Below are 19,324 nucleotides of genomic sequence, written 5' to 3'. Positions count from 1 at the left end.
TCATTTAATATGCAGATGAATCTACTGAACAGATTACTCATCTCTAACATTTTTAGAAACTTTTAAACTGCTGTTTATATGGGTAAATATAAATGTACAGTTATATTTTATTTTTTTAAACTATTACTTGTAAAATTTAAATTGTAATGAATAATTAGTACGTTGAAACACCTTCGAAAACAATGAACCATATATTGAACTTTGCTATAGTTACATTTGCAGAAATTAACATACTTGTACTACTATTACCTGATGGCTATATATCAGGCTATAGCTACAGTGGGGTGCTTAGGAAGTTAATGATTTAGATGTGGGTTAGGGAATACAGAGATCAAACTGAATGGTTCACATTTGTATAAAACTTCATCTGAAAGTCCTCAAGAGCTGTTTATTTTTATTTTTTAAATGGCAGTCACACTTGTACAAATCATAACAACAGCATAAATTTGTTCAGCCGTGGTTAGCTCAAGTAGATCTCAGTCACAGACTTGTTAAATTCAATTAATGACCCTCCTATCATTTCCTTGAAAAAACAAGTCAGCAAAACATACTGCTTTCAATTACAATGTGAGGTAATCATGTATGCTCCATTGGACCAGTGGGAATAATTTAAAGCTAATGAGATAGAATCACTGCTTATGTTACTTTTCAATGTAATATAATTTTATAGTGTATTGTGTGTTTTCTTAGAAAGTAAGTGAGAAGTTAACTCTAAGCATCAGTCTGAATAAATTAAATGGCTAACATCAGCAAATAGGTAAATCGATACTCCATTTTAGTTATGTGGCATCTTACAGATTTTTAGAAATACTTTTGGAGCTTAAACACCCTCCATAGGAAGTAGTGGGTTTGTTTCTGGTGTTTTGTGTGTTAAGGAGCCTCAGTTAAACCAGTTAATACCTTTGCCCAAATGTAACTCTGTTAATAAAACTTTTTGAAGAAGTTAATTAATTAAAAATGAAAAGCTAACAAAGTCCAAAGCCCTAAATGACTGTTTCCAGTCACTTGCCTTGTCAAATGCCCTTCATTTAGGGAGTTTCTCAAGCCCCAGTCAAGAGGGATGGCTACTGTGATGCTCTTGCTGTGCCCTTTCCTTCTCTCCTTATCGAAATAGATTCTGTGAAAAAAAGAAGAGTATTTTGGAATGTCTTTATCTGAAGAAACATTTCAGGTCAGATAGTAAACCTTTAATTTGACAGTACAAGGTGCAGAACTAATAAGCAGCAGCTCTTCCTGTCAGCAAGAGGGACCATTTGTTCTTGGGTTTGTACACAACCAACTACGTGCTTTCTGGTGCTGAATTCTGTGCCTTTCAACACATAATAATCTGGTGGTGAAAAGTACTATTTTAGAATATATGTGCGTCTTTCCAGGCAACAAGTAAGCTGCCAACAAGGGAGATGCAAAGAGACAGTTCTAGACATAAAGGCTGTTGTCTTGTATCTGATAATTTCAGTTATAAAGAGCATCTAGTATTGTGTAAATGTATCTAAAGTTATTTGGAGAATATATCTCTAAAGGTATCTATTTCGAATCAGTGGTTCCAGCTACTGTATGTAATAAACTCAGCAACAACAATGGCAGAACATTCCTCCTGTTAGATACTAAGCAGAGGAAAGCAACCACACTGATGTCAGAATACTTATGCAAGTGAGTATTTTGCTTTTCACTGATTTCTCCACATTAGCACGGGTAGTGAGGCACCTCTGGCAGCTTTTTATTCCCTGCCTGTAGGGTTTGCTGCCATGATATCACACAGTTGCTAATGGTACTGTGTTTTTTCTATTACTGTAAAATAAAACACTGGAGTAAGTAAGGAAACTGTTGGGTACTGAAGACTTTTCAATTCAAGCCACTTATTCATGTCTACATGTGGAGTTCTAGCAACGTTTTTGGGATGAGGAAGTAGAACCACGAGTCAGATACAAAGAGGAATACAATTTAAGTGGTATACTTGGAGAAAGATCTTTTTCATTATGAATGGGTATGAATGAAGCAAAATTGTACATGCAAAAGCCCAAAAGGTTTTGCAGTAATTTAGATATAAACTGCAACAAGTTGTGTCGAAAATTTAATCAGCGTAGGTGTACAGGAGAAAACAGGACTCTTTATCAGGGAGTATAGTAATGGGACAAGGGGTAATGACTTCACACTGAAAGAGGGTAGATTTGAATTAGATATAAAGAAGAAATTCTTTCCGATGGATGTGGTGAGGCACTGGAACAGGTTGTCCTGAGAAACTGTGGATGCCCCATCCCTGGCAGTGCTCAAGACCAGACTGGATGGGGCCCTGGAAAACCTGATCTAATGGGTTAGAATGAGATGATCTTTAAGGTCCCTTCCAGCCCAAACCATTCTATGATTGTATGATACATTAGATGAGGCATGTGGAATCTAAATGTGGCCTGGATGTGAAGGCACAGAATGAAATGCAGTTTGCAAGTCTGTGGCAGATTGATTTATTTCTGGAAACAGCCTTTTGTTCCTTCTCAAACTCTGAGGCAAATGTTTATCCTTACAATAAAGAATATGGTGAGGATTCAGTTTCATGCATTTATATTTTTGCAATAAACTATTTCAAATATGGCAGCTTTCATTAATGACTAAACTTACTATAATCTACTTAAAGAAAGAAAAAATGATAATTTGAAGTGTCTGTATGCATGCATGCGGATGTGTGTTTGAGTATTTATTTCTGAAATGTCAAAAAAAAAAAAAAAAAGAATACTGAATACTGAATTGTTATTGGCTAGATAGTTTTAATTCCTGAACATCTCTTTTTTCAACTTTTGCCACCTGCCTCTCACGCCCCTATCATCCACCACTGTGAACTTGATTCCACAGCCTCCCCACAGGTCCTCAGGGCTTGAGGTTGCTCAACCTACTGGGGCCCTGTTGGCCCTCTTTGCTGCAACACTGCACTGCTGGCTTTATGCCCAGCTTGCTTTCTACCAAGGCCCCAGCAGAGCTTCTCCCCAGCCAGTCAGTATCTAACCTGTATCATTATAGTGAATTCTTTCTTCCCAAATGCAGGAATTTGCACTCATCCTGGTTGAATTTCATGATGTTCCGGCTGGCCCATTCCTCCAGCCTGCCCAGGTACCTCTGAATGGCAGCTCTGCCATCAAGCATATTGATTACTTTCCTCATTTTGGTGTCATCTGCAAACTTTACAAGAATGCACTTGGTCACCACCTCTAGGCCCTTGATAAATGTGTTGAACGGGACACTTCCAGTACTACACATCTAGTTATTTTATCATAACAGACAATCAGGTTGGTCAGCCGTGGTTTACCCATGATAAATTTATGCTGACTTTTCCCAGTCATCGTCATCTTGCTGTGACCAGAAGTGTGTTCAAGGAGGACTTGTTCCATGATTTTTGTAGGGACTGAATTAAGGCTGACCATCTTGAAGATACCCAGCTTGATATTTTTGGCCTTTTTTTTGAAGATGGGTGCAACACTTGCTGTTTTCCAGTCATGAGCAACCTCCCTTGTTTTCCATGACCTTTCAAAGACTGGCCTTGCAAGAGCACTGGCCAGTTCTCTGAGTACCCTTGGGTCCCATGGACTTGTGTGAGTAAAGCATTTCTGAATGTATCAGCTGGTTTTGTAAGGGAGGCGTATTTAATTAAACGTATTGTAGGTCTCTGTAAATGTTGCTACTTCCATCGAGAGTTGACATTTTCCACTTGAAGCAGTGTTGTTTCCTTTCAAAATTTGGTGACAAATAACCTTCATGGGCAACGTAATATTTTTTTTTTTTTTAGATGAAATTCACTTTAATTACGTCACTTTCTGTATGGAATCTCTCCAGAATTTGTTGTGATAAGAAAATCAGCTGTGGTAACAGTTGTGGCAGCTCATGATTATGATGGAAAAGTATAATTGTTTAGGTACAAGTAACAGTCTAATTATCTTTTATTTACAGAGCTGTTGATACTATCAGCAGATGACCCTGAAATCAGACAGTGAAGTCAGTAGACTCTTGCAGCCATATTTCTAAATTGGATAAGAAAATGAATAAAAACAATGTGTGAATCGCATTTTAAACAGATTTGTTAGGAAGTCATTATTCTTGTTTTCTGAATGACAAAACATTGATTTCAAGTTAAATATAAAATTACAATTTATATAGTAGCTTTTTAATAAAATAAAACCAGCAATGACTAATAATGCTTAAAAAAAAAAAAAATTTACTTGTACTTCAGATTCAGAGCTACATTTTTCATTATATTCTCAGGAATATGTGTCCCAACTCTAATTATGCCTGAGAAAATTTGAACTGTTTTAAATGTGACTGAGATTTTTTCTTTTTTTTTGCTTACGATTTTTAGGCAATTTCTGCTCTTGACCATTAATTCATAAATTATAAATGTATATTAGCTTCCCAGTCTTTCGCTGGTAACTTTTTTTTAGAATATTTTGAGAAATGCAAAGAGCACTAAAGTGAATCCTAGGGAGATATCCACACATTGAGAAAACGTAGTGATAAGGCATTAGGTATTATTGAGAGATCTTTTATGACATTTACACACCTTATTTCTGTTACCTCAGCCAGAAGGCTGACATAGTCTTCTAACAAAGTCCACTCAGAGGTCTTGTTTTTCCTGCTATATGTCTAGGCCTCTTTTCTTCCTAATTCGTTGATGTCTATAATATGATTTTTTTCTCTAGAGGTTATAGGATACTGTCAAGTTGGAGTTTAGTTATTTATTCAGTGTGAACAGGTTTATTTATTGGTGCCACCATCTAGCCACTTTAGTGCTTCCGCTTTCTAGCCAGTGGGTATTTGCCTTACATGTTGTTCCATAAGTAACAGTCATATAGATTAAGTGTTTGCATGGGCAGGCAACGTGTCTCATTTGGGCTGTGTTATGGGTCTTTCAGATGCAATTGCACCTGCTTACTGAGAGGTTTGCCTCCACTGTGCTCCAGCAACAGCTTAGGTTAGTCTGTTTGACACCAGTAATAATGTGCTCGCACAGATAGAGCTGACTGCTGCTGCGAAAGGCATTGAACAGTTCTTTATAGCTAAGATTAACACTGGTTGTGCAAGAGCTTTTCTTCTTCTCCACCAGAATGGTTTTCAGGTGGTAGCTGGCAGTAAAGCAGAGAACTGTATGTGTTGACATTCAGATATTCCTTCCTGTATGCATTATGCTGCAGTAGTCTATTGTAAATTATGTCTGCCATGTATCACCTAACTTGGCTGAGGCTGCTTTGTAATTTATTGTCTGCTCAAAAATTGACTAACTTGGCTAGCATTGTATCAGCTGTAATCTGGCAACTTTACTGTTTTTATACTTGTCCAGATGTACAGTTAACATATTAATAGATTCCTAGCCAGTTTTTACTGACTTCATTGACTCTACTTACGTAGATCTGGAGACAGCTCATAGCTATCTATTTTAATTACTTTTCCTCTGTATGTGTAGAGGAAGACTAAAGAAAAACTATATAAGCAGGTATATATATCAGAATAAGGAATAGACAAGTATATTGCATTTAAACTTGTTATACTTCTAAAAATACTATTTTACATTGCCTTTTAAAAAAATACAATTCTCAAATCATGTTAATATTTATTGCATTTTATCTGCTCCTGACACTATGTTTGACTGCTGAAGGGAAAGATGGGAAGAGCTCTAAAAGCCAAAAGATGGGGTGGCTTGGTGCTTTGCATTAAGGATTCCTACAAAGTACATCTGGCAGTTGTTGGTTCTCTCCGTGAGCAGATTCAGCACACCTAAGTTGCCAGAAAGCTTACCCAATCAAAAACATATGCAGTTTTTTTCAAGTTAGTGATTTTTCATCAGCTCATGAAAGTGGTTGACAGAAGTCTGAGTGGGTAGGTCTGCACAATTTGGGGAAAGAAGAAGAGGATGAGGAAGCAATCCCTCTTCTCTTGTGTCAGCGCACTGTTACATTGCTTAAACTGTTGTTGAAACATCAGCTTCAGCTTGTGCAGGTTTGGATTTAGAAACTGTTCTGAGCTTGACAGAGGCTTAAATGTAGCCTGAAAGCCAGAGCTGATGTTACCTTCAGTGAATAGTTTTTAGGTACCCTTTTCGTGCAGCTCTGTAGAAAGTGAAATTTTTCAAAAGTACTAATAACTACTTTTTTTTTTCTTAAAAAAAAAATAAAATTTTTCGCTATCTGCAAGAGTGATAATCCTTTTTATCTTCGTTCTCTGTCTCTTTTCTCCAGTCGAGGCCTCTTGCCGTGCAGGACATTTTGCGAGGCAGCAAAAGAAGGGTGTGAACCCGTCCTGGGGATGGTAAATGCTTCTTGGCCAGAATTCCTCAAGTGCTCTCAATTTCACAACCAAACTGAAAATGACACAACTGCAAGGGTATGCTTCTCACCATACCAAGAAAACGGAAAGCAATGTATGTTTCCATTCTCAACTTTTATACCATGTTCAAGAGTTCCTATTTAATAACGTATTATTTAACTCTGTAGCATAAGCTCTGGGATGAAATTATTGTTTCTGGTTCTGTTATGTTAGCTCACATTACCGTGATAAGGCCTGATTGTCAGGAGGTTATAGTTTTGTCATGCTTTAACTGCTTAGGCTGATTTATTTTATTTTATTTTATTTTATTCTATTTTATTTTATTTTATAGACTTGTATTGATTTGAGGGTTTTTTCTTTGTTTTCTTTTGCATTAAAAATTCTGAGCTGTTTCTGGGAAAGAAGGCAGGAGAAAAATAATAGACCCTTTAAAAATGTTCTTCTGACTTTCTCTTTACTGAGCTCTAGTAGTAATAGGTTTGGTATTTGGAGCAGGAACTCAATACATGGCAAAATTTCAAATGTTTCTCCTTTGTCCTTGCTGTAAAATTGTTTTTCTCAGTCCAGAGCTGATCAAGATTTAAATTTTTCAAAAGGTTGAGTTCGTATACATCCACTAGAGGCTTCTTAGACTTTTGGGAATAAAAGTCTCTGGAAGCCTACCTAAATACATGGTATTTCCTTCTCCCCAGAGCTGCTGGTCTGTTCTCTAGATGCAATATAGGTGAGATTAGACCTGCCAGAAGCAAGCCTGACTCTTTTTTCCTATTGGCCCCATTGCTGGAGTTCAAGCTCTTGCTGGCATCTGAGACTTTACTGCTGATATTCATAATCATGTGAGCCTATATGACAGAAGCTTGTACTGTCCATCAGTAGGTTTCAATTTTGTTAATGACTTTTGGGTGACAACAGGCAGGAAGAAATGATGTGATGAAAATTACTTTTCATTTTTGTTTTGAAAAAAGCAAGGTTATACACACGAGCTTAAAAAATCAGTGAGGTTACTTGTTACCTACATGGTGTATCTTCAAATGTTAGTTAATGCTGCAATTGAGATTTGTATAGCCTGGCGTATATCTCCCTGCACTTTCTGAATATGCATAGCGCTATAGCCTTTAATAATTAGATCAAGTCATTTTTCTAGTGAAGTTCTCTGCATCTGTTAGGGCATGTTTTGAGGGTTAATGAAGTAAAGGAGACTGTTGTGCAATATGTATCCTTGCCTGTGGGAACATTTGTAATGGCTGCAGTGACAAAATAGATAAAGAAGGATAGTGTTTTCTTGAAGGTAGCTGAGTGCTTTCTGGAAAAACTGAACACTATCCACAAGTCTCTTGCTCCATAGGTTCCTATGGGCTTCTGGGCAAGATACTGTAGTGAAAGCCACTGGGAATAGTGTTTTGATATGAAATAAATATATGCTAAATATACTGAAAAACTAAGTCTCATGGGCCTCTACAAATAGGAAGCATTTTTTTTCCATGCCTCAGCTTCCTTTTTGTGAACTGGGAATAAAACTGTCCTTTTAGCTTAGAGGGATGTTGTAACTATAGGTGTTATACCTTTGATATTGTAGAGGTTGAACATCCTACAAGCTAGGAATATAATAATTTTGTCTTCATGTCATCCTCAATAACAAGTAATAGAAGAGGCTGTACAGTAAATATATAAGGATGGTAATTGGTTGTACACTGAGCAATGGGAGTAGCTAGCAATACTCAATAAATGACTAGCATATCAGTAATTGGTTACACTAGTTCTCAGCATAGAATGAGGTATAATTCTGAAAAAGCAGGATGTTAGAAACCTGGGTTTCATGCATATGTGGTACACCTACTGAATACAAGGTATGATAAAAGTATGCCTTTTAAATTTGGACAAATTATAGATGGCTGAACTTTTCAAAAGCCCCAATAAATCTAGGTAATTGAGCTTTTAGATCAAGCTGGAAGAGATTGCTGACTTCTGAAACTTTCAAGTTTCAGACTATAGTGATATATTTAGTATTTCATAATGCTAGAAAAGAATATGTTAGACTAGTGCCTGACTGATTATTCTTCCATATTTTTTATGTCAGAATTTATATGTCTGTGACAGTAAACTGTATAAATTACAGAAAAGTACACAGTGGATGCTTGCTATTTCTCACTAGAGGAAAACATCTAAAGCCAGCTGTGAAATTCAATGCCCTATCTGGCATACTGGAGACCCAGGCTGCTTATTGGCAGCTCTGACGTCCTGTGGTATAAAATAAAAGGCTTTTTTATTTAATTTATTCATGAACTAATTTGCACGATGCTTGGATATGATATCTTTCGTATAGAATGATAAACTATAGAGAATATTTTGACAACTTTCATATAAAAGAATGTTTCTAACGTGATTCATATTTGACTGAAAAAAAAGTAGTTTCTCCCAGGCAGTGAACTATTATAGAATACATACTTGATGTGGCCACAGAAGTACTGAATGTATTGGAAAATTTGAACTGAATACCTTTATAGTAAAACCATCTGTGTTTGAAGTGAATTGCAGAGAAAAAGGTTCAGTAACCTACACAGGGTTGCATCAGTCACGTTGATATCATTTCACACAAATGACAGAAGAATACCCAGTAGCTGACAATCAGCTACTATGAGAATTAAAGTTCTAGGAATCCAGCTCTTGAGATTTAAGATAGATAGTTGAACTGGTTCCACAGTTCTGATGTGTACTGGGGCAATGATGGGGAAGCATCATCAGGCATTCATTCTTCACTATTCCAATAATGTGTTCTTGGGGGCAAAAAAATCTCGGAAGCATTCCTGGGGGCTGCTATGCATATCACTAATCACAGAAATATTCCAGCTCTGTTTTTCCTGCTTTTAACTGTTACAGTGTTTTTGTGTTATTTTATGTGCTTTGACCAGCCAACACAGCTGGTGCTGTTAAAACTGTGTAGAAAAAAGCAGAGTAGCTTGAATGAGAAATAGAAGAACACAATGAGCAGACTTATACTAACGTGGAGCTCTAGAAAAGCCCTGACATTATGTTTTAATGAATCTAAATGCCAAAATTCTTTCAAAAGCAGCAGTGAGGTTTCTGTCTCTTTATACAGTGAATTTTTCTAAGAAACAGTACAGAACTGTCAGACAATGTTCACTTCTGCATTACATCGAAGAGGCGTTAAGTCTGTTTTGGTTATTCTGTTAAAAAATGATGCCCAAGAGGCATGAACTGCTCTCCATAGCTATGAGAACTGGAATAAGTAATACTATCTAAGCTATATAAAAGACATAGTGCATTAAAATTTAAATACAGAATATAAATTCCACTGCATTGTTCCGTTGCATATTATTTACACTGTTAGTTCTGAAAGGTACAAAAAAGTGTGTAACAAAAAATGCCAAGAGCTCATTTCTAATTAAAAAATATTTTAAAATATCTAAAGGTTGTGCCAAACTATGAAAATATTTTTTCATAGCATTTTTTTTCAAGAACAAAGTTACAATTTTGTCTTATGAGATTTTATCTCTCCACAGATATATTTTGCAATGTTCCTGAACACGAGCCAGCAGTGTGCCCAGGTGGCCAAGAAGGCCAACGGCATCCTGGCTTGTGTCAGGAGTAGTGTAGTCAGCAGGACCAGGGAGGTGATCGTCCCCCTGTACTCTGCTCTGGTGAGGCTGCACCTCTAGTACTGTGTTCAGTTTTGGGCCCCTCACCAAAAGGACATCGAGGCCCTGGAGCATGTCCAGAGAAGGGCTACGAAGCTGGTGAAGGGCCTGGAACACAAGTCCTGTGAGGATTGGCTGAGGGAGCTGGGGTTATTTAGTCTGGAGAAGAGGAGGCTCAGGGGAGACCTTATTGCTCTACCTGAAAGGAAGGTGTGGGGAGCTGGGGGTCGGCATCTTCTCACAGGTAACTAGTGATAGGACTAGAGGGAATGGCCTCAAGTTGCACCAGGGGAGGTTCAGGTTGGAAATGAGGAGACGTTTCTTCTCAGAAAGAGCAGTCAGGCACTGGGACGGGTTGCCCAGGGAGGTGGTGGAGTCACCGTCCCTGGGGGTGTTCAAGGAAAGGTTGGGCGTGGTGCTTAGGGACATGGTTTAGTGGGTGACAGTGGTGGTAGGGGGGTGGTTGGACCAGGTGATCTTGGAGGTCTTTTCCAACCTTAGTGATTCTATGAATCTGTAAAGTAGTGAAAGTTAAATATATGAAAGCACATTTTCTTCATGCACCTCTTATTGCAAATCCTCCTGAATCGCTGTTTCATTCTTATTGGAGTGAATACTATTGGTCTTAGCCTTGACTCAGATTTAATGGGGACATTGACTTTCTTTTTGTTAGTTCTTTAAGATATATATTTTTGTCTTCATTGGCTGTTTTTGTTTCTTTACTTTTTGTTCAATGTAAGAAAGTGAGTTTACATACTGTGATGGTTTCTGGGTATTCTAATAATCCCTACATACTAAAAAGGCATATCCCTTCCTCTTAAGATTTAAACTTTAAATCTGTAAAAAGTAAAGGATAAATAATAATAAAAAAGTTGTGAAAAGAAATGATAAAAAAATGAATGCTATGAAATTATAAGTAACACATGCAATTATAAATAACTCATATAACCTTTACATTCTTTAAGACAAATTTTTGTGAACTTTTACACACTGGTTATTGCAGTAGTTGTTCAGTTGGATGCGGTCTTTTAATTAAGTTTTTCTGGTTAGAAAAGTTACAGTATTTGGTGATTGGGAAAGCCATTGCTGATATCCCAGATAATCTCCCTTCTTGGGAAAAACATAGAAATTAATTATTCTACACGCTGATAAATGCCCTGCAATGGCAAGAAAGAGCTAAATGCATGAATAATTGGCGTGAGCTCTTTTTCAGCTGTTCAGAGATGACACCCCAGGAGTTCTTAGCCTGTTTTAATCTGGATAAGAAGCATTTAATTGGAGCACCACATTAAGAATATTAGTAATAGTAATTTACTGCTTATGCATGCCATTTTAAGGTGCTGTAAAAACAAATAGTTAATAGATTTATTAATGCCACAACTACAGACTTCAGCAGAATTTGTTTATAACACTGCTTTTACCTAGGTTTACCTTTGTGTTTTGCAGTAACTTAGCTGAACAGTTCGAACATTCTTGTAGTGGCTGTCTTCATACATTACTTTGTCCTGCATAAACTGCTACAGTGAAAACAATACAGAAAATACTTAAGAGAATGAATATAATGTACGCAAAAAAGCTGCCAATTTTCTTGACCAAATATGCTGAACTAATGCAAATCTTGCTTTGCTTTGTTTGTTCCAAGCATCAAAAGCCAATAAAAATTGTTCTGACACTTTTTATTTAATTATTCTTTCCCTATTGTGCCCTGTTTATCTTTCAGGACTCTTCACCCTGATATGAATTTAGAGAAATTGCTTTGAGAAACAGCTTTGGACAGAGACTCAGCTAATAGAGACTCAAGGCAATATCTGGTTACAATCAGATTTTATTTTATTTTACTTTTTATTTTTTTTTATTTTTTATTTTATTTTATTTTATTTTATTTTATTTTATTTTTAGGCAATGAGAGGCTAATTATCCAATACAGAACTGATTTGAGAAAAAACTTTTAAAATCAGGAAGACATTATCTTTCTTCTGTGCCCTTGCATTCACTTAATGCAGTGAAAAGATGACAGAGGTGATATGTGTATCTGTAACATTGACGCTGACCAGCTGGAAGACCAGCAATAGAGAGACCTTTTTTTGAGGCAAAGTATTTTTTTCAGAATTGTGATGGTGTTCCATGTGTGGAAACATTTACAGTTGAAGGAACTCTTTTTTCCCAAGCACTCATTCTTTTGAAAGAAAGAATGAGTCTGTTGACTTAACATTTTATTTTATTATGTCCATCAAGTTAATTTTTTTCTCCCATTGTGCCTCCCGCACCATCTGCCTACTTTCCTACTCTTTGCCTACTTCAGTTTCAGCATGGAGTCTCTCATGTGGCCTTTTTAGGCCACTTCACTTGATTGGAAGAGAAAGGTCTTGTGTTCTTCCACCATGGGGTTTTGCATCATAGGGAATTAAAGAAATGAACAGTTTCTTAAGGGGAAGGAGTTGCCAGTTTTCCTAACTCAGTGATCGTGATCCTAGCATCAAAACTTTATATAGCTGACAGCTACAAGACGCAGACACTGTGCCTCAGGGTACACAGAATACAGAGAGCAGGTGATGAAAATCTGCAGGCAAGAGAATACATGGATTCCTCTGAGTCCTACTGTGTTATTGTAACTGTGTGAATGACTGTATTTGAATCAGAACAGAAATCCATCTAGCTTGTAATACTGTTTCCAAAAGCTGCTTTAAAATTATATGCCAACAGAGAAACAGAACAGGGCAAGACTCTGCGGCAATACTTGTTCAAAATCCTCCTGCATTTACCATCTATTTGAAATTCAAGGACATTTCTGTAATTTTTGACCCACCATAATTTTTTATTCTATTGTTTTGTCCCTTTGTTTCATGAATCTACATTCATTTTAGTATCCACAGTATCCTGTTGTAAGGTGTTACAACGTATTTCTGCATTATATGAAAAGTACTACTAACTGATTATTTTTAAGACTATTTTATTTGATAGCATTCTTCATAGCATTAAACAGTGAATGGTGTTTCTTCTTCACTTTGAAAAAAAAATAGCACTTTTCATGGACATTTTCACAGATATACAATGCTTTAGCTATTACTATGCCTTGAAATGCAACCAGATAATATATTTTTTTCAGTTTGTGCTATCTGCAGTTATCCAGGGATGTGCCTGCATAATCTTCTAGAAGGCATTCCAATAATCTGGCTGAGAAGTAGAGCACATAAATGATCTTGGCACCTTGGAGACATTTTTGATACTATAGTAGCTGGAGGTAATTTTTTTTTTTTTTTTTTTTGCCACCAGTGGTGTTTAGTCAGGTATTTTTGGAAACTTTTCCAGACTGTAAACCTTCCTGGCAAAGGTCTGAAATAAGCACCTGCAAATTGTTTATCTGTCAGCAAGGATTGCTTCCATTTTCTTTGTGTCCCTTTCATCTAACATTGTGTCTTCTTCGGGAGAAGTGTTTGTTTTGGTACACAAGACAAGGCTTTTACCATTTCCATTAAAATCTGATATTTGGAGATATGATCAAGTTGTTAACCTTCTGGAAATGTCTTCTTGGACAAGCTTAGTAGAAAACATAAATTAATTTCATTGGAGCTACAGTTCACAGTGTGTGTGCTCTCCTTGACCTGAGCTCTACCCAGACTGGACCAAACATATCCAGTCATGGTCAGTTAGGAGACTGCAATATGTGAGATGAATTTTCTTATGTTCACATACGAAAAAGATGATGTTCACATTAAAAAGCATGCTAAGATGCTTCTAAAGAAATGGGGTAGATTGTGATGGAAATCAGAATGGATAGAAGCAGAACAGGGTAGGGAGGTATTAGGAAGAAAGAGTCAGAATGGTTTATAAGAACATGAAAAAAACCTAGAAGTGAATGTGGATTCCAGACTTTGTTCTTCTGATGTCTAAGAAAAACAGTCAGATAAATATCCTTGCTGTTTTTTACCTTTGTTCTCCCAAGCCATACTGGCACATTCACATGCAACATAGAAGCCTGTTATTGTTGCTACCTTACTACAAATGAAGACCCGTACTGATGGCAGAGATCAATAAGCAAATCAAGATGGTTCCTCTAATAGTTCCTTTTGATCTATCTATGCTGTATTCTTTTTTGAACATGCAGGAAATTGCATAAAAACCCAATTTAGAAGAATATAAGATTTTCAAGTCAGTTAAAGTTTCCTTTCCAACCTAAAATAACTTTCTTGTATGATGAATTACAATATTTTGATTATTTGACCTTCTATTTTTACCTGATGTCATTGTCTATGAGATAAACGCTGGTCTACAGAGAATTAGAGTTCATGCTGGCTCACTATAGAGCTTACTCGTTGTAGAGACTGGAAAGCGCAATGTGTAAGGCAATGTGTATGTCTGGGGTTCATTTGCAACTGAAGTATGGTCTTGAAGTTACAACTGAATGTAATATGAGTCTTTACAGAAAAAATAACGCACTGAAAATGTCTTAGATTGGAAAATGGAAATTATTATTCATTATTTCTTATAATTTTGACCATAATTTCTCAGTGCCTCTTTTTTCCCCCTGTAAAATAAAAATGTGGACACTATCTAATATTATGTTGCTGTTAAGTCTAATGTATTTTGCAGTTTGTAACACCCTTCCAAAACTGGAAGAAAAGAGGTGAGCCTGTAACACTTCAGGTATAAGTCAGGAAACACGTCCAATCACACAGTGAGTAGTGAGAGGAACCTACTGAAAAGCACATTATAAAGAAAAAAAAAAAAGGATGGTGCTGTTGGTTTTTCCCCACCTTACATCTGATTAAGAGACATAAATGTTAAATAGCACAAACAAGTAGAAAAAAATTGTTTTAAAGTCTATAATGTACTTTGAACACACTTCTGTGAAATTAGAAACTTTCTGTAAAATCACTTGCATGTGTAGCTTCCACTGCATGGCTCCATTACACAACTAGAAAATAATATTTTTATAGCAAAGTCAAGATCATATGCTGCCCAGGTGGAGAGTGTACCTGGGAATGTAATAGAAAAGATTTTGAAAGTATTCACATATGTTTTTATTACAAACACATTTTTGTACAAGGGTGTGTGTGTCTGTTGACAGAAGATTGCCCCATTTCTTGGGGATGATTAAATAATATTTCAGGCTTAGAAAAACATGCAAATATGTTGAAAGAAAATAATCCTCTTTGCCAAAAGTCAGGAGTAAAAATTAAAGTGCTGTGTGTGTGCATGTGTATCTATTGCCATAATGCAATAGAAAGGACAGTTATACTGGATCCACAAATAAAATTGGAAATCTGGATAATTAATGGCACTTGCAGTCAGTGCAAGCTGGAACTGTTTCATCGTTTTTGAAAACCATATTCTGAATGTCAAATGCTCAGTGGTACATCGCAGCATCCACTGTGCAACTTGTGGTTCAGCAAAGTGTGAAGAATATCAAATTGCTATACAGAAAGGCTGATCATGAGCAGAAATGATTTTATTTTTTGTATGCACATTAAAGGCTCCTTCTTTAATCTCAAGGGCAGATTTAACAGGTGTAATAGTCTTTTCATGACTACCTGTTTTCTAAAATGGGTCATTCATTGATGACAATTTTAAAATGATTTGTTCTATCTCAACAAATTTATTATTTCCATTGAGATTTATCTTTCAGGTTTTTCTTGTGGCTTTCTTGCATTCAGTGGTGTTCCTCTGAGAGCTTTATTTCCAAAGTGGAAATACATTTCAATCCCTATCGGTAATCTTGAATATCAATTCATTTGTGTAAAAATAAGTTCATAAGACTGCTGCAGCATAAGCTTCATAGTACCAAGGCTAACGAGTTTTCTCTAATCTTACAGCTTTTCACATCTAAAAAAAAGAAAATGGTGTAACACCTGCTATCCTCCAATCTAAAGCACTATAAGATCTTTAAATAAAAGCCATATGCTTGAGAATTTAAGAAAAAAAAAATATTTTTTTTTTGGTACAGAACCACAGAATGGTTGAGGTTGGAAGGGGCCTCTGGAGGCCATCTGGTCCAACCCCATGCTCAAGCATGGCCTCCCACAGCAGGTTGCCCAGGTCCACGTCGAGGTGGCTTTTGAATATCTTCAAGGAGGGGGACTCCACAGCCTCTCTGGGCAAGCTGTTCCATTACTCAGGCAAATACATTTACTAAAATCAAAAGGAACATCACAAGAGAATGAATTCTTGAAATTCTATGAAACAGTATGGCTTAAAAACTAAAAAAAGCAGACAAAAATTGATGTCATCATGGAGAGTCAATATTTACTACTTTGTGTTTTTCATCTCTTTCTACCTTTCATCTTTTATATCCTTAAATTGTATCTGCATACTTTGTGAAACATTCCCAGATTTCATCAGCATCATTTTGCTTTTCATTTTGTTTCATTTTTATATTTGCATCTTCTGAAGATATATAAAATAAGATTAAAGTAATGCTCTAAGTTACTTCATAACAGCTTGTTATGAAGAGAGAACTTTCTCTCGTTTTGTAAATGAAATGTTGGCTCCAGGAAGAGGAGTTAAAATGGGGTGTTAGCAGTGTGTGAGCTTGGGGACTGACCTTTCACTTGACCTTTCACTTGAGCTTAGTTTTTGTTTGCCTACGAATGTGCTTAATGAGCACGTTATTGTGGTTAGTACTTTGCTTTTCACGATAAACGTTCTGTACGACACCTACATTAGGAATTCCACTGAGTGCAGCACTAAGTAAAGTGTTGACACAAACATCATGATTGTCATTGATTTATTAATGCCTTCTGTAATATATGCAGTGTGTTACCTTTGTGCTTTATCTTTTATCATTAACTGCATTGTTAAACTGAGGCCATAAAAGCTTGTGCTACTAAAAATTAAGTACTTGGATATTCAATTATTTTTACTTAATTTGATTTTAATGTGTATTCTGAATGAATATGCTTGTAGGCAAACATTTTTTGAGGAAAAAAAAATTATGCTAAAAACACTCAATAAGACTTCTTTTTTTTCTTTTGAGATGTAGATTAAAAATATATCTTCCAGACTCTGTCAAGCTTCAGGTTCAGAGTGTAAAATGAGAGGAAATAAGAACTGCAATCCAGGGAAAAATGCAAATTTATATTTTTTTTTAAATAGGAAATACGGAGCTATGTTTTGATTAGGTGCAAAATGACGTTAACAGAGGAAGAGATTCTCTAATTGCTGCTGCTGAAACTGCTGGTTTGTCATACTTGTGATTTGCTTTGTGGTAAAGTTTGAAAGCTACAGTCACAGATTTTTGTTGTACTTAGCATGAATTACAGTGGAACTTCTCTGAGTAGAATTTTGAACTTTCCTGTGATTTGCATGTTTAAACTTGAAGTTTTTACACATGGATACATAAGCTATTTCTCATTTCAGATATGTATACTTAAACTAAAGTTGTCTTCTTTTTTTCCTGATGATTTTTTTACTGAACGTAAAACTTTCTATTTTGCTTAGCTTTGTTGAGTAGCCTTATTGCTAACTGTTGCTTTTGAAAACAGATTCCATACTGAATATTTTTTTTTTTACTTGACGTCTTTATTTTGCATCATCACGTAATTTTCACTTAATATCTTTCCCTACATGTGTGCTTAATAGGAATTTTCTCAGATAAAGTTTTTTTAAAGGAAAGGCTTGGAATTTTGGTCTCTGTTACAAGGACTAGGATATAGACAAATTATTGGTAATCTGTGTCTATATATTCTAAGAACCTTGAAGGACTTGATTCTGAAGGTGTTATGAGTTTTCTGTCTCTGAACATTGCGGCTCTGCAAAGGCATCTCCCGGTGGATATGCTAAGCTCTGGGGTGGTTCTTTTTCTACTCTTTAAGTATCTCAATTCCCCATATATTGAATAACACCGATGATGGTCTTTTAGCATTCTGGGAATTATAAGGATATTTGAAGAATCCTTCCCTATAGAAAGCATCTGTGCTATGACATTGTTAAGTCTTAGTAACTTTGTGCCTGAATGCCTAGGCTGGGAAGATCTATTTGTTGTAACTGTAGTTGGATATTTCATCCAATGCATCTATTTAATGGAAAGAGTTTGTTTAATCCTATCCTAAGATCAGTATTAAAAGAGTTAATCTGAAGAGGTGCGTTTTAGAGACAGAAATAGATTGAATCGTACTGACTAACTCAGTCTAGATACCTGTTTTTTTAAATAACAAAAGTTAGATGAAAATGCCAGCTTGAACTTGCTTGAATTTGATTAATTTGAGGTTTGTTGCTTAAGTGTACCGATTAAGACTCAATCTTCTAAATATCTTTCATTTCTGCTTATTTCTTTAACATATATCTAAAGTTTAATATATATTCTTCCTTTCCTCTTTTCCAGCACTGTGTGGAGGAGAGGAGAGTTTCTTGTGTGCCAGTGGGATCTGCATCCCGGGGAAACTGCAGTGTAATGGCTACAATGACTGTGATGACTGGAGTGATGAGGTCCATTGCAGTAAGTTTCTTACATCCTGCAGTGCTCTCTTAAAACACTGAATCCATTCAGGGAAGCCCAAAAGCTTCAGGATAAGAGCTTTGCACAGTATTTGCATATATTGACATTTGGACTTTCTCAGTTGCCATTGTTTACCTTTGCTCACTCTTGCTGCAGATTGTATTTCAATCTATAAAAGTTCATGCTTGGAAGCAGATTTCATTAGCAGTTAAGAACTGCTAAGATTTCTGAAAGGAGCCACATGGAAATATTTTGGGGCAACTTTTTAAAAATGGGTCAGTGACATGCCAAAAAGAACACTTCTGTTAATGAACTGAAAATTGTTGCCCCTAGTCCTGGGCATTAATTTTGTAGTTTGTAATGTAAGCTAAAAAATTCAAAATTGCCTGTCAGTCCCAAGTTCCATTAGAAATGGGAAAGTAAGAAATTAGTAATGTAAGAATAAAAACATTATATGCCTTGAAAAAACAAGCATCAATGACATGAGTTAAGACTACTTTTAAAAGAAAGTCTGTCTTTAAAATGACACAGGGTTTATAGGTAGAGGATGTCTTTTATTTGATCACCTGGTAAGAGTTGGGGAGTAGGGGTGGAGAAAAACTTTTGTCAGATAAGCAGCATTTACACAGCAGAAACAGTAACACTGAAGCAGGATTTATTTGCCTGAAAGTTTACCTGGTAAAAGATTGTCTTTCCTTTAGTCCATGCCCCTCTCAAATTCTGAAGTCGCTACAATTAGAGGAACATTTTCACCAAAACTTACTAAAGTATGGAAATACACCATTAAGACATTCAGGACAACATTACTGTTACCTTGTATTAGTTATTTGTATTGCCAATACTAACCCTAAAATTATGATTTGTGCACAGCAGTGTTTTATTCCTGGTTATTATGTCCAAACTTTATTTGCTTTATAGGAAAGTTTTATCTAAC

General features: G+C 36.1%; 1 protein-coding gene across 3 annotated transcripts in view; it reads left to right on the top strand.

Moving 5' to 3' along the window:
* The window catches only part of CORIN (corin, serine peptidase), a 134,070-nt gene that overhangs the window by 51,755 nt on the left and 62,991 nt on the right, over positions 1-19,324 (top strand). For all 3 annotated transcript variants that reach the window (XR_007166609.2, XM_048072933.2, XM_048072932.2), the window contains exons 5-6: positions 6,213-6,394; positions 18,277-18,390. Coding sequence is in view for 2 of the 3 variants with exons in the window: in XM_048072933.2 (XP_047928890.1) it covers positions 6,213-6,394; positions 18,277-18,390 (296 nt within the window). In the remaining variant the exon portion in view is untranslated. The remainder of the gene's footprint in view (positions 1-6,212; positions 6,395-18,276; positions 18,391-19,324) is intronic.

Source organism: Anser cygnoides, chromosome 4, assembly GCF_040182565.1.
Source record: "Anser cygnoides isolate HZ-2024a breed goose chromosome 4, Taihu_goose_T2T_genome, whole genome shotgun sequence".
NCBI lineage: Eukaryota > Metazoa > Chordata > Aves > Anseriformes > Anatidae > Anser > Anser cygnoides.
This window is presented reverse-complemented; position numbering and strand designations above follow the sequence as displayed.